Source organism: Anomaloglossus baeobatrachus, chromosome 6 (assembly GCF_048569485.1).
Source record: "Anomaloglossus baeobatrachus isolate aAnoBae1 chromosome 6, aAnoBae1.hap1, whole genome shotgun sequence".
Taxonomy (NCBI): domain Eukaryota; kingdom Metazoa; phylum Chordata; class Amphibia; order Anura; family Aromobatidae; genus Anomaloglossus; species Anomaloglossus baeobatrachus.
Window position 1 is genome coordinate 35,026,163 of NC_134358.1, and position 23,172 is coordinate 35,049,334.

Here is a 23,172-nt window from a genome sequence, read left to right on the forward strand (position 1 = left end):
TTCATATTGCCCACACCTGTTACTTGCCACAGGTGAGCTTGAATTAGAATCACATGCTTGAAACATAGTTGTTTACTCACAATTTTGGAAAGGTGCCAATTTTTCTGGGAGAAATAGCTCATTTATTTGAAAAATATCTAGGGTGCCAACACTTCTGACCTCGACTATGCTTACAGTGCCTTGCGAAAGTATTCAGCCCCCTTGAATTTTTCATCCTTTTCCCACATTTCAGGCTTCAGACATAAAAATGTTCTGTTCTGGTAATGTTCTGGTGAAGAATCAACAACAAGTGGACACAATTGTGAAGTTGAAAGAAATTTATTGCTTATTTTAAACTTTTATTAAAAATAAACTGAAAATTGGGGCGTGCAATATTATTCATCCCCTGTAACTTAATACTTTGTAGCGCCCCTTTTTGCTGTGATTACAGCTGCAGTCTCTTGGGGTATGTGTCTATCAGTTTTGCACAACGAGAGGCTGAAATTCTCGCCCATTCTTCCTTTGTAAATAGCTGGAGCTGAGTGAGGTTGGATGGAGAACATTTGTGAACAGCAGTTTTCAGCTCTTTCCACAGATTCTCGATTGGGTTCAGGTCTGGACTGTGACTTGGCCATTCTAACACCTGGATACGTTTATTTGTGAACCATTCCATTGTAGATTTTGCTTTATGTTTGGGATCATTGTCTTGTTGAAAGACAAATCTCCGTCCCAGTCTCAGGTCTTTGGCAGATTCCAACAGGTTTTCTTCAAGAATGGTCCTGTATTTGGCTCCATCCATCTTCCCATCAATTTTAACCATCTTCCCTGTCCCTGCTGAAGAAAAGCAGGCCCAAACCACACGCCCCCTTGAAGAAGCAAGTTGCGAAACACGTGTCGGGGAGCTGTCTGGGCGGTCCACTCTTATCATGGGTAAATACTAGGCATGTTTTCCGCCATAAAACTTATGTAATTGTATGTTTTATTGTGATTAGATGAGCAAAGGGTAACAATGGATATAAGGGCTGCTCATTCACATTAGCTGTTTTGTGTATCCACTGTCCCGGACGCATTGGGACTTTCCCACTGAGGGGTCTCCCACTGCGTCTATCGTGTGTAGCTATACAGGTGGCATATAGTGTGATTATTTGATACACTACCAATAATTAAAAAACCGGAGGGAGGAAAAGGAAAGGACCTTTAGAACTGATCTCTGACATAGTTGTGCTGCCACCTGCTGGACGCCGCGGGAAAAGAGAAAAATAAATTCTTTATATTTAATGTAGCAATATTTCTACTTCGGTATCTACTGGGTTGCTGTTCTCTCTGTCTTGGGAAGTTAATGGAAATAAAAAATGTCCCCAATTACTCTCCCTCTCTTTCTATGACTGGCCTTCTTGCTTGCCTGAATATGAAGTGACAAGTTGGGGGTTCATCACTGTATGATTAACCCTTTTTGGTACTGCATATAAAATTTATGATTACTAATACTCAAAAAACATTAAATTACAATTCTTTACCCTGTAATGGACCTAACTGATTAGCCTTTTTTTCGATTGGGATCTGATTTCTTTGATACTAAGCACAATATTTTAATAAAAATACTTTTTTGTATGTATTAATATCAATCAATAAATATGTGTATTTTGATACTGACTCGAGTTTCTCATGTTTTGAAGTTGTTATTGGAGTCATAAGGTATCTTTAAAATGGGTTGTTTGAACTTTTGTGTCTTACCAAACCATGATGCTGCCACCTCCATGTTTGACAGTGGGGATGGTGATGAACTGTGTTGCTTTTACGCCAAACATATTGTTTGGTATTGTGCCCAAAAAGTTCGATTTTGGTTTCATCTGAGCAGAGCACCTTCTTCCACATGTTTGGTGTCTCCAGGTGGCTTGTGGCAAACTTTAAACCACACTTTTTATGGATATCTTTGAGAAATGGTTTTCTTCTTGCCACTCTTCCATAAAGGCCAGATGTGTGTGACTGATTGTTGTCCTATGGACAGACTCTCCCACCTCAGCTGTAGATCTCTGCAGATCATCCAGAGTGATCATGGGCCTCTTGGCTGCATCTCTGATCAGTCTTCTCCTTGTTTGAGATGAAAGTTTGGATGGACGGCCGGGTCTTGGTAGATTTGCAGTTGTATGATACTCCTTCCATTTCAATATGATCGCTTGCACAGTGCTCCTTGGGATGTTTAAAGTTGTGGAAATCTTTTTGTAACCAAATCCAGCTTTAAACCACTCCACAACAGTATCATGGACCTGTCTGTTGTGTTCCTTGGTCTTCATGATGCTCTCTGCGCTTTACACAGAACATTGAGACTATCACAGAGCAGGGGCATTTATACAGAGACTTGATTACACACAGGGGATTATATTTATCATCATCAGTCATTTAGGACAACATTGGATCATTCAGAGATCCTCAATGAACTTCTGGAGTGAGTTTGCTGCACTGAAAGTAAAGGGGATGAATAATATTGCACGCCACAATTTTCAGTTATTTATTTTTTACAAAAGTTTAAAATAAGCAATAAATTTCGTTCAACTTCACAATTGTGTCCACTTGTTGTTGATTCTTCACCATAACATTAACATTTCTATCTTTATGTTTGAAGCCTGAAATGTGGGAAAAGGTTGAAAAATTCAAGGGGGTTGAATAGTTTTGCCATGCACTGTATATATACGGCTAGTAGTATAATACCGTAGTTCTGTGTATTCATGATTTTGCCTGTATTTATACTGTTTATTTTTTTGCAGTGTATTTAATTATTGATGTAATTAGTGTACGATGATTGGGCTTTCTTCTTGTATAAATTATTGGCGTCTGATATTTAGGTTGGATTTCTCTTTGGTCGATGATGAAGAGGATAATCAGTACATCTTGGATCTCGGGATATACAGGTAGGTTTGCTGTGCTGATATATACAGGACACCACTTACTTTTTGCACATTTTGAGGTGCAAATTCAGTGCTATAAGTTTACACGAAAATATTAGTACATTCATGGGACCAGTCACCTTCTGTAGGCCGGCGTACATGAGGAGGTATTCTCCCCTGGAAGCAATGCCTTCTTATATGCAGGTTCTTGTGGAATCTGATGTAGGGGATCGCTATTTGTTTTCATATAGAATGCATCAGAAATAAACCTATTATATGTGGATATAGTACTGGCGATGCCGCAACATGATATACATTCCTATACAGAAATTTGATGGGTTTTTGTAGCCATTTTTTTTGTATTATGTATTTCTAATAGCTGACTGCTTCCTTACAGACACCTGGACACCTCTCTGGTTGATGTCGATGTGCAACCCAGTTATGTAAGAGTTGTGGTGAAAAACAAGGTAAGTGCGAACCGCAAAAGATGACATAAGAGCTGCCTATGGTCCAGGTGTGATGATCACCTCCCATGGTAGGCACTGTGGACAAGAGTCAGTGTGGGGACTGTTCCCAGCTTTCTTCGATGCTCTGCGTGTCCTGACTCCTTTGCTGTGATGCTCTGCATGTCCTGACCCCTTTCTATCATAGCTGCGATGCTCTGCGTGTCCTGACTCCTTTCTATCATAGCTGCAATGCTCTGCGTGTCCTGACTCCTTTCTATCATAGCTGCGATGCTCTGCATGTCCTGACTCCTTTCTATCATAGCTGCGATGCTCTGCGTGTCCTGACCCCTTTCTATCATAGCTGCGATGCTCTGCGTGTCCTGACCCCTTTCTATCATAGCTGCGATGCTCTGCGTGTCCTGACTCCTTTCTATCATAGCTGTGATTTTCTGCGTCTCCTTTCTATCATAGTTGCGATGCTCTGCGTGTCCTGACTCCTTTCTATCATAGCTGCGATGCTCTGCATGTCCTGACTCCTTTCTATCATAGCTGCGATGCTCTGCGTGTCCTGACCCCTTTCTATCATAGCTGCGATGCTCTGCGTGTCCTGACCCCTTTCTATCATAGCTGCGATGCTCTGCGTGTCCTGACTCCTTTCTATCATAGCTGCGATGCTCTGCATGTCCTGACTCCTTTCTATCATAGCTGCGATGCTCTGCATGTCCTGACCCCTTTCTATCATAGCTGCGATGCTCTGCGTGTCCTGACCCCTTTCTATCCTAGCTGCGATGCTCTGCGTGTCCTGACCCCTTTCTATCATAGCTACGATGCTCTGCGTGTCCTGACTCATTTCTATCATAGCTGCGATGCTCTGCATGTCCTGACCCCTTTCTATCATAGCTGCGATGCTCTGCGTGTCCTGACCCCTTTCTATCATAGCTGCGATGCTCTGCATGTCCTGACTCCTTTCTATCATAGCTGTGATGCTCTGCGTGTCCTGACTCCTTTCTATCACAGCTGTGATGCTCTGCGTGTCCTGACTCCTTTCTATCATAGCTGCGATGCTCTGCGTGTCCTGACTCCTTTCTATCATAGCTGCGATGCTTTGCGTGTCCTGACTCCTTTCTATCATAGCTGTGATGTTCTGCGTGTCCTGACTCCTTTCTATCATAGCTGCGATGCTCTGCGTGTCCTGACTCCTTTCTATCATAGCTGTGATGCTCTGCGTGTCCTGACTCCTTTCTATCATAGCTGCGATGCTCTGCGTGTCCTGACTCCTTTCTATCATAGCTGTGATGCTCTGCGTGTCCTGACTCCTTTCTATCATAGCTGCGATACTCTGCGTGTCCTGACTCCTTTCTATCATAGCTGTGATGCTCTGCGTGTCCTGACTCCTTTCTATCATAGCTGTGATGCTCTGCGTGTCCTGACCCCTTTCTATCATAGCTGCGATGCTCTGCGTGTCCTGACCCCTTTCTATCATAGCTGTGATGCTCTGCATGTCCTGACTCCTTTCTATCATAGCTGTGATGTTCTGCGTGTCCTGACTCCTTTCTATCATAGCTGTGATGCTCTGCGTGTCCTGACTCCTTTCTATTATAGCTGCGATGCTCTGCGTGTCCTGACTCCTTTCTATCATAGCTGCGATGCTCTGCGTGTCCTGACTCCTTTCTATCATAGCTGCGATGCTCTGCGTGTCCTGACTCCTTTCTATTATAGCTGCGATGCTCTGCGTGTCCTGACTCCTTTCTATCAGAGCTGCGATGCTCTGCGTGTCCTGACTCCTTTCTATCATAGCTGCGATGCTCTGTGTGTCCTGACTCCTTTCTATCATAGCTGTGATGTTTTCCTGTGTAGCAGCAGTGGTCGGTCTAGCAGTAACGTAAAGAAAAGTGTTAACTAGTGATGAGTGGGCCCGGACTGTAAAACTCTGGATCCGTGCACTTTCAAACATACCCGAGTGCTAGATCCGGGCGCAGGATTCCGAATGTTGACCTGGATCTGGCAACTGGGGGAAAAAAATAAAGGGAAAACAAAGAAAATAAGAATGAAGCAAGAGCTTCATACTTACTGAGGCTCGTGTCTGGCTGTACGCTCCTGCGGCCGCCCATTCACTTCCGGGGCCACGCATTAAGCTCATGCATATGCAGTGCTTTCCACGGCCACCGGCGTCTGTGATTGGTTGCAAGCAGACGAACCCCCAGCCTGTGTGACCGCACCTGCCAGGAACTGTCTGCCAGTCTATAGTGTACAGTAAAAATAAATAGATAAATTATTTGACATATGGTCCATGCCCTTTTCTGATACCCAGCACAGATAAAGCATACGGCTACAGGTTGCAGTCCCCAGCCATGCGCTTATCTTGGCTGTGTATCAAAATAAGATTAACCGAATGCGACTTTTTAAAAATTATATAAATAAATAATAATAATAAAAAAAACGGAGTGAGATTCCCCCCAATTTTGTTACCCAACCATGATAAAGCCCGACAGCTGGGGGCTGGTATTTTCACACTGGGGAGACCCATGTTTGTTGGGCCACCCCAGCCTAAAAATAGCAACCTGCAGCTGCCCAGGATTATCACACTGACAATCCCAGCACTTTAACTGCCTCTTTTCAACTGACCTGGTGCGGTGGTAATCAGGGTAATAAGGGGTTAATAACAGCCCATAGCTGCCACTAACCCATAGATTAGTAACGGGGAGGGTCTATGAAACTGCCCCCATTGTTAATCTGTAAGTGAAAATAAATAAACACAAAAAAATCCTTTATTTGAAATAAAATACAAAAAACACCACCTTTCACCACTTTATTAACCCCAAAAACACGCCTGCAGGTTCGACGTAATCCACACGAGGTTCCACGACGATTCCAGCTCTGCTATATCTGACAGCGCGTGATCATGGAAAATGACTGCCCGCTGTGAGCTCTAAGCAGAGAATGAATGAGCAGCAGCGATCAGTGTTGACGTCACTTAGATTTTTTGCGGTAAACAAAAAAGAGCCGCATGCAGTTCCTCTTAGTTTGATACACAGCTAAGATGAGCGCACGGCTGGGGGCTTCAGCCTGTAGCCATATGCTTTAGCTGTGCTGGGTATCATAATATAGGGGACCCTACGCCAATTTTTTAATTTATTTTTATACCACGATAGACGCACATAGCGTCTGTGATTGGAAGCAGTCAGCTGACACTCAGGGTGGGGGTGCGTCTAACTGCATCCAGTCACAGGCGTCGGTGGGCGGGGAAAGCAGTGCATATGCATGAAGGTAAATGAGCGGCCCTGGAAGTGACTGGGCGGCCTGGAAGCAGTGTACAGCCGTGACTGAACCTCGGTAAGTACAGCGCGCTTGCTCCTATCCCCTTTTCCCGTCTACCATCATTTTTAATAGACTTATATGGGGACCGTCATCCGACCCAGGTATGGGTTTTAAAAACTAGATAAGGCCCTGTGCGCACTGGAAAACGGAATTTTCTTAAGAAAATTCCGCAGGGTCTGAAAGATTACCGTACCCGAGGTAAAAAACTGCGGCAAACCGCACCCGAAAACTGCATGTGGTTTGCCGCGGTTTTACCGCGGTATTGTTCGCGATATTGCAGCGGTTTTTCCGCGTGCGGGTTAGTACATGTGTTTTAATGCATTCAATGCAATAAAGCACATTGAAAAAAAGAAAAAAAAAACAAAAAACTTCCTTTTCAGTTAGATAGATAGATACAGTCATATGAAAAAGTTTGGGCACCCCTATTAATATTAACCTTTTTTCTTTATAACAATTTGGGTTTTTGCAGCAGCTATTTCAGTTTCATATATCTAATAACTGATGGACTGAGTAATAATTTCTGGATTGAAATGAGGTTTATTGTACTAACAGAAAATGTGCAATCTGCATTTAAACAAAATTTGACCGGTGCAAAAGTATGGGCACCCTTATCAATTTCTTGATTTGAACACTCCTAACTACTTTTACTGATTTACTAAAGCACTAAATTGGTTTTGTAACCTCATTGAGCTTTGACCTTCATAGGCAGGTGTATCCAATCATGAGAAAAGGTATTTAAGGTGGCCACTTGCAAGTTGTTCTCCTATTTGAATCTCCTATGAAGAGTGGCATCATGGGCTCCTTAAAACAACTCTCAAATGATCTGAAAACAAAGATTATACAACATAGTTGTTCAGGGGAAGGTACAAAAAGTTGTCTCAGAGATTTAAACTGTCAGTTTCCACTGTGAGGAACATAGTAAGGAAATGGAAGAACACAGGTACAGTTCTTGTTAAGCCCAGAAGTGGCAGGCCAAGAAAAATATCAGGAAGGCAGAGAGGAAGAATGGTGAGAACCGTCAAGGACAATCCACAGACCACCTCCAAAGTCCTGCAGCATCATCTTGCTGCAGATGGTGTCAATGTGCATCGGTCAACAATACAGCGCACGTTGCACAAGGAGAAGCTGTATGGGAGAGTGATGCGAAAGAAGCCGTTTCTGCAAGCACGCCACAAACAGAGTCGCCTGATGTATGCAAAAGCACATTTGGACAAGCCAGTTACATTTTGGAAGAAGGTCCTGTGGACTGATGAAACAAAGATTGAGTTGTTTGGTCATACAAAAAGGCGTTATGCATGGAGGCAAAAAAACACGGCATTTGAAGAAAAGCACTTGCTACCCACAGTAAAATTTGGTGGAGGTTTCATCATGCTTTGGGGCTGTGTGGCCAATGCCGGCACCGGGAATCTTGTTAAAGTTGAGGGTCGCATGGATTCAACTCAGTATCAGCAGATTCTTTACAATAATGTGCAAGAATCAGTGACGAAGTTGAAGTTACGCAGGGGATGGATATTTCAGCAAGACAATGATCCAAAACACTGCTCCAAATCTACTCAGGCATTCATGCAGAGGAACAATTATAATGTTCTGGAATGGCCATCCCAGTCCCCAGACCTGAATATCATTGAACCTCTGTGGGATGATGTGAAGCGGCTGTCCATGCTCTGCGACCATCAAACTTAACTGAACTGGAATTGTTTTGTAAACAGGAATGGTCAAATCTACCTTCATCCAGGATCCAGGAACTCATTAAAAGCTACAGGAAGCGACTAGAGGCTATTATTGCAAAAGGAGGATCTACAAAATATTAATGTCACTTTTATGTTGAGGTGCCCATACTTTTGCACCGGTCAAATTTTGTTTAAATGTGGATTGTACATTTTCTGTTAGTACAATAAACCTCATTTCAATCCAGAAATATTACTCAGTCCATCAGTTATTAGATATATGAAACTGAAATGGCTGCTGCAAAAACCCAAATTGTTATAAAGAAAAAAGGTTAACATTACTAGGGGTGCCCAAACTTTTTCATATGACTGTAGATAGATAGATACATACATAGATAGATAGCTAGAGGACAGATCGCTGCAGTTCTCCCGAGTGGTAATGTGAGTTCTCATTACCGGCCGTGGGAAATGCCCTGTGGTTACCTCTGCTGTCTCGTTGCGAGGCTGCATTCAGCGCTGTGTGTCAGTCGCGGCTGGATGCAACCATCGCAGGACGTGGATTACGCCGGAGCTGAGTGTTTCGGGGGAGGTAATATAGGGGTGGATGAGGTGGCTTTTTTTGTGTTTTATTTAAAATAAAGGATTTTTCGGTGTGTGTTTTTTCGTTTTACTTACGGGTTGATCATGTCAGCTGTCTCATAGACGCTGCCATGATCAAGCCTGGACTTAGTGGCGGCGATCCGCTGCCATTTAACTCGTTATTACCCTGATTGCCACCACATCACGGCATCTGGAAGAGCTGGGGACACTCCGGTACTGCCGCATAATGGATGTGACAGTCCTGGGGCAGCTGTGGCTGATATTCTTGACTGTGGGAGGGGGGGGGGGGGCATTAACCCTGGCACTTGCCCTCCCCAGCCTGAGAATACCGGGCCGCCGCTGTGTGTTTACCTCGGCTAGAAGGTAAAAACACGGCGGAGCCCATGTGTTTTTTTTCTATATGTCCGTTTGATTTGTATGTGTGTTCTATGTGTGTGTGTGTGTGTGTGTGTGTGTGTGTGATGTGTGTGTGTTCTATGTCTGTGTCTGTGATGTGATCTGTGTGTGTTTACTCTCTGCTCCGCTTCCTCTTCCTGTCATAATGACATCACTTCCCTGCAAAACCGCAGGCAGCGATGATGAACATAATGTTTCGAAACCGCGAAATACTGCAGGGAATAACGCAAGAAAACGCAATGAACCACACAGAATTTGCCTGCGTTATTCCCTGCGGGATTTCACGATTACATGGCAGTCAATGGAGTGAAATCCCGCAGCGACGTGCGGAAAAGAAGTGACATGCAATTGTTTTTGCTGCGGGAATCCTGCAGCAAAACATGCAGCTGTCAAATTCCGCATAGTGCGCACAGGATTTTTTTTCCCGTAGGTTTTTCTGGTGAATCACTGCAGAGATGTTATGAACATAACATGCAGCGAAACATGCAGCAAAACCGCAGGAAATCCGCGGCAAAAACCGGCAAGTGCGCACTGGGCCTTACAGGGACCCGCCGGTCCTGATTATCTGCGAGTCCGGTCATCACCAGTGTTACCATCTCAAGAATGGCTGAAATTGTTAATATCCAGGAAATTGTAAAATTATTTTTATTCACATGTTTGACAATATTTATCCATGAAGATGGGGATGACCCTTTAATTTCTGTGGAAATTATTGGGGTCTTTGTCCGCTGGCTGTTGCTTGCGTGTCCACCTCCTAATCGGCAGCGCAGGACGGTGCTCTCGCTTTTTTAATATTGTTGGGTTTCTGATTCCCAATAATAAAATATTCATTATTTTTCTATAAATCCGTAGAGATGTTAATCACAGGAATGTCGGGTGGGTCCTGTATGGACACTTGGGGTCCCCCAGAACAGGAGCAGTGTGCCTTTTTTTTTTTTTTTTTTGGGGGGGGGTCCAGAGCACCCCTAATCGGGCATATGGTTAGGGGTTGTCTTTATAATCCCAAACGTCACCAGGAAAAGGAGACCGTTTATTGTAGCTACTTGCGTCTTTGCACACAATATTATGTGATATGACACCGCAGCATTGTTGGGGTGGGGGTTGCGCGCACAATCTGACAGATTCCTTCTGGGATCCTTGTTCCAACCAGAGGTAAAATAGAGAAATGTTTATTTCTCAGAGAAATCTCTGCTCGTCCCGTCACCTGGGGACGGAGGGACAGGATTATTTGGTATCTGCCACTTCCCGCCGCTGATTTAATCAATCTCTGCTCACACAGGAATATTGGCCATTACATCGGCTCAGTAACAACCTGGATGAATACTAAGGTCAAACAGGGACATTGCCCAAAAGTGTAAACTGCAGGAGCCAAAAAGGCATTGTCTAATCAGACTGATGCCCTGAAATACTCTGTGCTGCTGGGGACCCTGTTCTCTATGACCTTCATCTTGTCATCCAGCTCTGAACTCGCTGACCCCACTCATTTCCCATTTTTGTCACTGCCCTGTGTCCCTCCTGTCTCTACTTCTTCTTGCAGATATTACTTTTTAACTTAGCAACATGTGACCACTGCAGCCAATTACTGGTGACCGCTGCAGCCAGTCATTGGGACATCTTTGCTGCAGGAGATCAAACCATGTCATCTGATTGGGTTGGTTTTTGGTTGTTTGTTTACTTATTTTGAACCTTTAGAAAAAAAGGTTTTATTCATCAGACAACACATCTGTCGTGCACGGACTTAGGGAAGGAGCGGCGTGCAGGCGAGACACACAACAAACAGGGTTTTCACCACGACAAACAAGGGTGTCACGGGGTCCTTCTCCGATATCACACAATCAACAAAGCGAGGGATGTGTGAAAGAATCCAATGGTCCTTTATTCCAAGCAAATCAAAAGATTCATAAAATAATCCACTGCACAGAGGGTAAAATAGTCCAGTAATGGGATAAATGTCCTGGGGATGAGTCACACTCCTCCACCAGTTTTTCTCCAGGGAAATCGAGGTTTCTCACAGTCTCTCTGGGGTGTCAACTTCCACCTCAGAGGATCAATCTTTGCTTCTTCTCTCTTGTAAGTCTCACCCAAAATGCCTAATCCCCTAGGTAATCAGAGAGTTTAGGTGGATCCCAGGCCCCCCCCTCCCAGACCTAGGGACGGAAACACTACAGGGGGTGATTACCTACAGACAATACAATGTACACAAAAGCAATACAAATAATGGACAGTGAACCACGCCTAAAATAGGAACCTACACAACATGATACCCAACCCCCCCATTTTCCACCATCACAAAGGGGTACATCAGGGGCACTTTAACAACGGAGGACCCTAGCACTAGTGAGAAGATGGGCACCTCCTCTACTTACCTGCAGCTGCACCCTTCACTCCTAGCCAGGTCATATGCAGTTTTCTCAGCTGTCGCCGAGCATGAATACCTGTGAAGCCCTGAAAAGACCCTATGGTAAACCCTGGCTAGTGAGCTGGCAGGTGAGGATCACTAGTCCCACCGCTGCACTAATACAACATACAGGAGAAGGTACGACAGACAGGGGAAACAACAAAAGGATAAAGCCCAGCTTCACGGCTTCAGTCAGACACCGCTTCACTGCAACAAGGGCTCAGCAGCTCCTTCCACCTTGAGGCCAAGCTTCAGCCTGGATTCAGAATAACTGGCGCCCTATACTGGGAGATGTGACTATATATAGGGGAAGGTAGTGGTCCCTGACCGGAATCACCTGAGGACAGGAGTCAGAAGCTGCCATTAACCCTATCAGCACTGAGGGAAAAAGAATATGTTTAATGTGAGGAATCTCAGGTGGCAAAAAGAGACTCTGGCCCAGATCCTGTCGCATGTCTCTAGTAACAGAGAGACGGCCAAGACAGCATATTAACTTCCTTCAGTTATCCTGACTCGCTTTGCTTAAGGCTGCTTTACACCAGGCAATCTATCGTGCGATCGTCGGGGTCACGGTTTTTGTGACGCACATCCGGCATCGCTGGCGATGCCGGCCTGTGTGACACCTCCTAGCGACGCAGTATCGCTCACAAATCGTGAGTCGGGTACTGCTCGTTAGGTTCCATAATATCGTTTAATTTAGTTGACCATCGTTTCCGTGGTAGCACACGCCGCTCCGTGTGACACCACGGGAACGATGAGCAGCTCACCTGCCTCCCGCGGCCGCCGCCGGCTCTATGTGGAAGGAAGGAGGTGGGCGGGATGTTTACGTCCCGCTCATCTCCGCCCCTCCGCTTCTATTGGCCGGCGGCCGTGTGACGTCGCTGTGACGCCGAACGTCCCTCCCACTCCAGGAAGTGGACGTTCGCCGCCCACAGCGAGGTCGCATGAGAGGTAAGTATGTGTGACGGGGGTTACTAACTTTGTGCGACACGGGCAGCGATTTGCCCGTGACGCAAAAAGGACGGGGGCGGGTACGATCGATTGTGAAATCGCACAATCGGTCGTACCGTGTAAAGCAGGCTTTATTCTCAGGCTTCCGGGTCGGTTTCCATCAATGATTCCGGTATTTTTGACCGCGAGAATATTGCAGCGTGCAGCTGTATCGTTACCATTAACCATAAGCAGAAATCTGACAGAGCCCATTATAAATCACTGGGAGAGGTCAGGATGTGCTGGGAATCGGATCCATCATAGATGTCATCAATTCTTACTTAATGTTAACCATCGCACTGCTGTAACACGCGTCTTATATTTGCTCTAAGAACTAATGGCAGTTTGACCACAAGATACAATTATAAGCAGAATACCTGGGAGCTGCACGCAAAGTCGGCAAATAGTTGAATGCAATTGTGCAGTTTTTGTTCCCCCCCCCCCCTCCTTTTTTTTCTCCTAAAAGTTTTAGGTAGGTATAGAAAATAATCCTACAAAGTAAGAAGCTTTCAAAAATTGAAGTGTCAATAGTTTATTTTTATCAATTCACAAAATGCAAAGTGAAAGAAATAAAGGAGAAATGTAAATCCCAACAATATTTGGTGACCGCCCTTCACCTTCATCGCTTTCTTCTTAGAAGTCACTTGTACAGTTTTTGGAGGAATTCGGCAGGAGATTGTTGCAAACATCTTGGAGACCTGACCTGACCCCCGATCTTCTGTGTATGAGGCTTGAGGGGATCCTTCTGTCTCCTGATCCCAGACAGACGGGATGATGTGAGATCAGGGCTCTGCGGGGGCTATATCACCACTTCCAGAGCTCTGCAGGGGCCGGATCATCACCTCCAGGGCTCTGCGGGGGCCGGATCATAACCTCCAGGACTCTACAAGGGTTGGATCACCACCTCCAGGGCTTTTACGGGAACCGGATCACCATCAGGGCTCTGCGGGGGCCTGATCATTACCTTCATGGCTCTGCAAGGGCCGGTTCATCACCTCCAGGGCTCTATGGTGGCCGGATCATCACCTCCAGGGCTCTGCAAGGGTTGGATCACCACCTCCAGGGCTTTACGGGAACCGGATTGTCACCATCAGGGCTCTGCGGGGGCCGGATCATCACCTCCAGGGTTCTGCAGGGGCCGGATCATCACCTTCATGGCTCTGCGGGGGTCGGATCATCACCTCCAGGGCTCTGCAAAGGTTGGATCCCCACCTCCAGGGCTTTACAAGGACCGGATCATCACCATCAGGGCTCTGCGGGGGCCGGATCATCACCATCAGGGCTGTGTGGGGGCAGAAGCATCACTATCAGGGCTGTACGGGGGCTGGATCATCACCTCCAGGGCTCTGTGGGGGATGGATCATCACCTCCAGGGCTCTGCAAGGGTTGGATCACCATCTCCAGGGCTTTTACGGGAACCGGATCACCATCAGGGCTTTGCGGGGGCCGGATCATCACCTTCATGGCTCTATGGTGGCCGGTTCATAACCTCCAGAGCTCTGTGGTGGCCAGATCATCACCTCCATGGCTCTATGGTGGCCGGATCATCACCTCCAGGGCTCTATGGTGGCCGGATCATCACCTCCAGGGCTCTGTGGTGGCCGGATCATCACCTCCAGGGCTGTACGGGGGCCGGATCATCACCATCAGGGCTGTGCAGGGGCCGAATCATCAATATCAGAACTCTGCAGGGGCCGGATCATCACCTTCATGGCTTTGCAGGGGCCGGTTCATCACCTCCAGGGCTCTGTGGTGGCCGGATCATCACCTCCATGGCTCTATGGTGGCCAGATCATCACCTCCAGGGCTCTATGGTGGCTGGATCATCACCTCCAGGGCTCTGCGGGGGCCGGATCATCAACTTCAGGGCTCTGTGGGGGCTGGATCATCATCATCTCCAGGGCTCTGCAAGGGTTGGATCACCACCTCCAGGGCTTTACGGGAACCAGATCATTACCATCAGGGCTCTGCGGGGGCCGGATCATCACCTCCAGGGTTCTGCAGGGGCCGGATCATCACCTTCATGGCTCTGCGGGGGTCGGATCATCACCTCCAGGGCTCTGCAAGGGTTGGATCACCACCTCCAGAGCTTTACGGGAACCGGATCATCACCATCAGGGCTCTATGGGGGCCAGATCATCACCTCCAGGGTTCTGTACCGGCCGGATCATCACCTTCATGGCTCTATGGTGGCCGGTTCATAACCTCCAGGGCTCTGTGGTGGCCAGATCATCACCTCCATGGCTCTATGGTGGCCGGATCATCAACTCCAGGGCTCTGTGGTGGCCAGATCATCACCTCCAGGGCTGTACGGGGCCGGATCATCACCATCAGGGCTATGCGGGGGCCAAATCATCACCATCAGAGCTCTGCGGGGGCCAAATCATCACCATCAGGGCTCTGCAGGGGCCAGATCATCTCCAGTGCTCTGTGGTAGCCAGATCATCACTTTCAGGGCTCTGCGGGGGCCGGATCCTCACCTCCAGGGCTCTGCGGGGGCCGGATCATCACCTCCAGGACTCCTTCTTAACGACATCGGCTGGATCTTTGGGGTCATCCAGCTGTAAACTAAATTTAGAGCTAATCGGACACTTCAAAACTTGCTGGACCTTCCACTGCGCTACACCGCAAAAGGCGGCCACCAACTATTGATGGGATTTAGATTTCTCTTACATTTTGCTAATTGATAAAAATACGCTATAAAAGGGGTGTTCCAACACCTATCGTGCTCTTTATAAATCTCACTTCCTGTTGGTTAACTCGTTTGGTCCGAAGGTTTTGAAAAGGAACTCGGGGTCCGTGTGACGTTACAATCCCACATGTAGCCCCAGCAGTGTGATCCTGGACGCCGCTGGAAGGGCACCGGTACGGGAGGTGAGTATAGCCTTCATTATTTTATTGGAAATGTGGAATCAGAAGGGGTTGTCCTAGGAGTGGACCATCCCTTTAAGCATTAAAAAGTTTTGTGGGACTTCCTGTTCCTGTCCTGGCTGAGGTGGCAGCTTAGGGGAGAATCTCCTGCCACCCCTCACAGAAACCGACTAAAAACAGACCCCCCGGACGAGCCACCAAACAGAGAGCAGCACAGGAGGTTACCTAAAGCAGACAGCTATGGAACGGTACCTCCTGAGAAGCTCTGGGAGCGGTGAGGCAGCCTGGAGAAGCTTTGATATGGACAGAGGAGAAGATAAGATAATGGCACGGAGCCTGATGGGGGAGGAGCCTGAACGCATGGTGAGAGACACAGAAAAGCAAACACAGAGCTGGAAGGGGAGAGATAAGGGAGATATGAGCGAGGAGACAGGAGATAAGGAAGATATGAGCGAGGAGTCACAGGAGGACACAGCAGGAGAGAGGTGGATGCAGGGGACTGATGACGGTGGATCGCAATGGGAGGATGAAGGGGATATGGAGGCAGAGGGGAGAGAGGATGCAGACAAAGCAGGGCAGCTCAGAGACACAGCAGTGTTGGAGGATGAAACTGACAAACAGCACAGGGAGATTAATCCCACTCAGACTCACAGGAAGTCAAATGCAAGAATTCATAGTACCCCTTCCAAAGGAAACAAAAAGCAGCCTACTACACCAACATCACAAGCCTGCAAGTTATTGGGGGATGGAGGTGGTGGCCCAGTCCAGACAAAGAGAACTAAGAAAACAGCACCACCTGCAGGCCAAGACAAGTACACACAAAAGCTTAATGTGGACTATAAAAAACTGGCTGAAGAAGTGACATCACACTTGTCAAAAGAGGTTAAAGTGGCTATTGAGGCAGCCATACAAACATCATTAGCTAATATGCAAAAACAGATAAATGCCCATGCCTCTAGACTGGCAGAATCAGAGCAGAGAATATCTGACTCCGAGGAGACAATACTGGCTATGCAAGCACAAATAGCAGCTCTAGCAAAATCTAATGAATACTTGAAGGATAAAGCAGACGATTTGGAAAACAGATCGAGACGAAACAACCTACGTATAGTCGGGTTGCCAGAGTCTGTGTCGATTGGACGGTTGGATAATATATGCGAGTTGGAGCTACCGCAGGCCCTGGGCATAAAGGCGAAATTCAGAGTTGAAAGAGCCCACAGAGTGGGTCCACTGAGACACCAGGAGGCGAATAAGGGAGAGGGCCAAAACTCAAACAAGAATACCCCGATAAGAGCCAGGCAGGTGATTGTCAAGTACCTTGATTATAAGCATAAGGAGGAAATATTGAGGGCCTTTAGAGAACGAAAGCGTCCACTACAATATCAAGGCAACAGACTGCTAATTTTTGGGGATTATTCAGCGGAAGTATCCAGAAGGAGAAAAGAATTTACCAAAATTTGCTCATTTCTGTACAACAAAAAAGTAAAGTGCCAGCTATTATACCCTGCTACACTGAAAGTTAGAAACCCCAATGGCTCGTTTGTATACTACAAGGACTACAAAGAAGCAGAAAACATTCTCATGGCAGAGCTCAACAAGACTAGGTCAGAAAGGCAAGAAAAAGGAGCTAGTGGAGAAGGGAATAATAGAAGAGGATCCCCCACAAGCTCAGGAAGAGATGTGGGACGTCTTGGGGGACAAAAGCAAGTCGAGACCAGGGAGGAAAGGAGGCCAAGCCCGGGTCGACAGCATAATTCTCGCCTGGAACACAGGAACCAACCCTTGGAGAGAAACCATGATACCTGAACTGGAACTCGCTCATTGTTTTTCCTTTTTTTGCCTGTTTTTTTTTTTTTTTTTTTCTCTCTTCCCAAACAGGGAGAGGCGTTGAGGAGGATGCATTACGGAGAGAGGGTTGGGGAGGTGAGAGGAGGAGGGGGAAGGGAGAAAAGAGAGGAAAACATCCCAAAGTCTGGGTCCTCTTCCCCCCCTCTTTTTTTTTTTTTTGTTCTTCTCCTTTCTTTCTCCATCTTCTCTCCCCTTGGTCTTTTTTTTTTCTTTTTTTCTTTTTCTCCTTTGTCCAGGAACATCATCCAAATTCAAATGAAGTGGGCCTGTTCTGGGCGGACTGATGGCTACCTGGAGTCAGAGATAAGTAGGACTGGAGAATCTTGCTGAGGTTTTGACATACTGTGCTAATTTTTGCATAATTTTCAAAGGCTTATTCAAGTTAGTCCGGGGATAGAACATATATTTTTTGGGGGGTGATTAGGGAGCTACATATTTTGGCTAGGAATAGGGGAGCTCACCAACGTGGCGGGAAACGCCGTAGATTTCTCGGAAGGGAAAATATGTTTTACAGTTACATGCTTTTTGTTGTATTTGTTATATTTGCAAGGTGGGGAAAGGGAGTGTCGATTTTGTGGTACCAACTGTGATTCTAGTGTCGAACATCTCGTCTTCCTTGATGCAGGGGCCCATAGGGGAGGGAGTAGTAAAAGCAGAATACACAGGTAAACATGATACAGATAACTACGTGGAATGTTAAAGGGCTGAGATCACCTAACAAACGAGCAATGATATTGAGACATCTGAAAAGACTAAAGACAGACATTGCCTTATTACAGGAAACCCACTTGGGGGGGGAGGACTTTTTCCGCATGAAGAAACATTGGGTGGGCACCGTTTACGGGGCAGCGGCACAAGGTAGAAAAGCGGGCACTATGATTCTAATAAATAAACAATTCAGTCATGAGGTAGTGGCACATGAGGCAGACGACCATGGAAGGTGGCAGCACTTAACAATCGTTAGTCCAGCGGGTAAACTCAGTATTTACAATGTCTATGGCCCAAATTCACAACAAATCACATTCTATGATGACATAAAGGCCACCATATTAGCAGATGGGGAGGCTAACATTATAGTGGGAGGCGATTTTAACACTGTCCCAGACTCAGCTGAAGATAGGAGGAGGGGCGAGGAGGGGACAGCTAATGTGGGCAGGAGTTTAGACAATAGGGATGTAACATTAGAAGACGTAGGACTGAAAGACATCTGGAGACTAACTCACCCACATGACAGAGAGTATACACACTTCTCTCACCCTCATGATAGCTGGTCACGTATTGATCAGTTCTGGATCTCGCAAGACTTACTGAGTGGAACGCAAGATTGTGTGATAGAGAATATGGTGATCTCTGATCATAGTCCGGTGAGATTGGGCATTAGAGAGAAATTCAGGAGAGGTACAGATATCATATGGAGATTCCCATCGTTCCTTCTCAGGCAAGATAATTTCCACAAGGTGCTACAGGAGTGGTGGGGAGAATTCGCAGAGGACAATAAGGAACATAGAGAGTCCCCAGTGATATTTTGGGAAACGGCAAAAGCGGTCCTAAGGGGCCGTCTGGTGGGGTACGCAGCCATGATCAAACGGAAAACCAATGAGAATTATAATTTCCATAGTGAAGCAGTACGGGTAGCATATACAAATTATGTGACAAATAGATCTCCCATGACAAAAGGCAGATGGTTGGAGGCAAAAGAGGGATTTGACGAATGGGCCAAAAAAAAGGAACAACTATTCTGGTCGCACAAGGAGGTTGACTTACATAGGTTTGGCAACAAGGCGGGAAGGATGTTGGCCAATCTGGCAAGGGGCAGCAGAAAGATGACAGTGATCTCTAAACTGAAAACAAAGGGGGGAGAGGTGACTACGGATCCTAAGGACATTAATAAACTGTTGGGAGATTACTATAGAAAACTATATGGGTCAGAGAATAACGACATGACTGATGAGGCAGAGTGGCTAAGACAAGCCCAAATGCCTAGCTTGACGGAGGAAGATTTGAGTGCCTTAAACGCAGATATCACAGTAGAGGAGGTGACGAGAACAATTGGGGAGCTTAACACCAACAAGGCACCGGGACCTGACGGTTTCAATAGTGAATTCTATAAGGCTCTGAAGGATCTGATCTCGCCGGATCTAACCTCAGTCTTTAATGCTTTCCTGGGAGGGGCGGAAATACCCAAAAATTCCAACATAGCATATATTAAATTACTCCCCAAGGGAACCAAGGACCTGGATGATCCCTCTAGTTATAGACCTATATCGCTCATAAATCAGGATTTAAAAATTATGTCCAAGATCATGGCTAATAGACTGGCCGAGATCTTACCTAGGATCATTACGAATCACCAGGTGGGGTTTATTAAGGGGAGAAATGCCGTTACCAATATCCGAAAGACAATTCTAGTGGTAGACGCGGTTAGACTGGGTCTCACTGAGGGAGGGGCTAGACCTGCCCTAGTTACACTTGACGCAGAAAAAGCGTTTGATAATGTAAATTGGGGGTGGTTAGACAGGGTAATGGAGGCCATAGGGATTGTAGGCAAGATGAGACTTTACATTAGAAACCTTTATGCCAACTCGGGAGCTAGGGTTCACACTCCGGGCTTTCTATCAGACGTGTTCCCTTTGATGAAGGGAACAAGACAGGGCTGCCCATTATCTCCTCTTTTATTCAACCTGGCAATCGAGCCGTTGTCAAGAATACTACAGGGACAAAATAGCTTTAAAGGAATCAAGATAAGGGGTTCAGAAGTAAAGACAGCGCTTTTTGCTGATGACATCATACTTTATATGGGGGACCCCGGTGCGGATTTGCCACAGACTCTTGCCTTGATTGAAAAATTTGGCTCATTCTCCGGTTTCAAACTGAACAAAAAAAAATGCGAGATCATGTTCCTAAAGGGGCATCATGGGACAATGGGGGGACAAATAAGGGATGGCTGTCTATGTGGAATTCCTATAGCACAATCTTCAATTAAATACCTGGGAGTGCATATAGGAAGATCGGTGGAAACAATCTATAACTTGAATTATGGACCGCTAATCAGGAAAATTATAGTTCAATTAAAGGGATGGAAAGGTCTGCCACTTCCATTACTGGCAAGATGTCACCTGATAAAAATGATGAGCTTTCCTAGGCTGCTGTATCCCTTCCAGACAATCCCGCTATTGCTAAAACTAAAGGATGTGAATAAGCTCAACTCCGCGTATACAGAATTTCTGTGGAGGGGAAGGAAACCCAGAATAAAGCTGCGTACGCTGATGAAGTCAGCAGAGGAGGGAGGTCTAAACTTTCCAGATGTCCAAGGGTATAATCTTGTATGTATCATGAGGCATGTAATTGATTGGGTGAGAGGAACGAGTAGGCACTCAGATCATGCGATGGAAACTAAATATGCGTCACCGTGGGATCTGACGTCCATTCTGCACTCCCCACTATCCAGGGTTGAAGGGCACATAAGGAACTCAATTATATTCCGAGACACCATGCTAACATGGAAGTCGGTAAGGAAAAAACTGGGGCTCTCATGGAAAGTGTCCAAGTACTTGAACCCCTGGGCATTCCCAAATTTTCCCCTGGGACGAGAAAACAAGCTATTTACTAGATGGAAAGAGAGGGGAGTCAGGAGAATGATAGATGTTATGAATGTGGAGGACAGGAGGTGGATGACAGGTCGGGAAGTGCTGGATAAGTACAACCTTAATAGCTCACATGTCATCCAGTATGAACAATTGAAACATGGAATAATAGGAGACCTGGGTGTGGTTGGAAGAGAGCTGAACAGAAGTTCGATTGATGAGTTACTGGAATGTGATGTAACAAGTATAAATGTCTCTAAAATTTATCGATCGCTAAGGGGGGTGCTTATCTCTCGGGAGGATAGTCGGACTTTAAAAGCGTGGGGGAAACAATTGGGAAGGGAAGAAGTGGTGGATGATATACTGAGAGGATGGGTACAAGTGCGGAAACACATTACCAATGAGAGATGGAGAGACACTCAATTCAGAATTCTACATAGGGCCATTATAGGTTTCAACATACCAGGTAGGGATAGGTGGTGTCCTAAGTGTCAAAAAGAAAAAACGGATATGCTGCATGGGCTATGGGAATGTGAGACAATCGCTAGGTTCTGGAACCAAGTCAGACTATTTGCCCAGTCAACATGGGGAATTTTCAGCAAACTAGACTTAATGGTGTGGATTTTCCACTCCTTTGAGGGAGGAGTAGGAGGAGGACCGAGCACGCAGGAAAAGAGGAAATACGCAATAATGCATGACATAGCCTTGATAGCTAAGCGTTGCATCTTAAAACACTGGATTCAAAGGGAGGGCCCATCCATAAAGGAGGTTGTGGGCGAACTACACAACCTTCTGAAGTGGGAAAAACTAGAAGCGGAGAGGGATAAAGATGGGTTGACAGCCAAGTTTTTTGTGAGATGGAGACATTTTATTGAAAGCCAATTCACACAGGGAGAAATAATTAACCTGATGGCACCTTTTGTTCACTCGGAGTGGTATATCCTGAGCGATATCCAGGACAGCCTGGGTAAACTGAGAATCACCTAGGAGGGGGCTCTGGCGGGAGGGGGAGACGAGACGGTTGGGAATACCAAGACACGCTAGCAAAATTGAAATCATTCAGGGACGACACAGAGATTTAACGAATTGTATTGCATTGCATATGTTATATTATATTTCATTACCTATGTTTTGGTTTAATGTTACTGTATACTATCTTAAATCGAACAGCAACATGGAACTCCAAATTGGGGTATCACCCACCTCTATGTCACATTTTGTCAGACGAATGTTCTTCTTTTGCAATGATACTTGTCATGTTTTTACAAATTTGAAAAATCAATAAAAAACGTTTTGGAAAAAAAAAAAAAAAGTTTTGTCATTTGCTTTATTATAACATTACAACCATTCTCCCTATACACCTAGTCCCTTCGTATTTTATGTTACTGCAGTTTCTGTGATATTTTGTTTGCGGGATAAAAAAAAGGGACATCACGGGTGGGTGGCCCCTAAGTTATCCTGTATGCTTGGCACTGACAGAAGCTGTGGGCGAAGCTGGCACTCTGCTTGTGTCTAAGCTTCTTATTGTGAAACAAACCGTCACCAGGGGGCGGTGATTGAAGCAGGGTGAGTGACAGCAGCGCCGCCCCATGATGATGATTAGTTTTACGGAAGTTGCTGAAGCTGTGGAGCGGCACGGCTGTCACTCACCCTGCTTCCATCTCTGTCCCCTGACGATGACATCTGCTTTTACAGTACCAAGCTGCAGCGGCCGGGTCAGAAGCAGAGTACCAGTCCCTTCTCCCACAGCCTCTGTCAGTACCATTGATTCAGGACACCGTCAGAGGATGGGGGGGCAGAGACTGTGGTAAGTAACCGCAGCGCCGCCCCCTGATGACGTCCAGATCTAGGAGGGATGATAGAGATGACTGCAGGGCCAACCTCCTGTGACGTCTTATTTTAGACTCCCCTCAAACGAGACGTCATGGGAAGTAAAACAATACACAAAGGGATTAGCTGTACAGGGGTGATGACAGGAAATCTAATATATATATATATATATATATATATATATATATATATATATATATATATATATATATATATATATATATATATATATAAAAATATATTATATACAGTGCTGGCCAAAAGTATTGGCATCCCTGCAATTCTGTCAGAGAATACTCAGTTTCTTCCTGAAAATGATTGCAATCACAAATTCTTTGGTATAATTATCTTCATTTAATT

The 23,172-nt window shown here is 45.9% G+C and overlaps 1 protein-coding gene across 3 annotated transcripts in view; it reads left to right on the top strand.

Moving 5' to 3' along the window:
• The window catches only part of DNAAF11 (dynein axonemal assembly factor 11), a 98,610-nt gene that overhangs the window by 47,567 nt on the left and 27,871 nt on the right, over positions 1-23,172 (top strand). For all 3 annotated transcript variants that reach the window (XM_075352854.1, XM_075352853.1, XM_075352855.1), the window contains exons 8-9: positions 2,823-2,888; positions 3,262-3,331. In XM_075352854.1, coding sequence (XP_075208969.1) covers positions 2,823-2,888; positions 3,262-3,331 — 136 coding nt within the window. The remainder of the gene's footprint in view (positions 1-2,822; positions 2,889-3,261; positions 3,332-23,172) is intronic.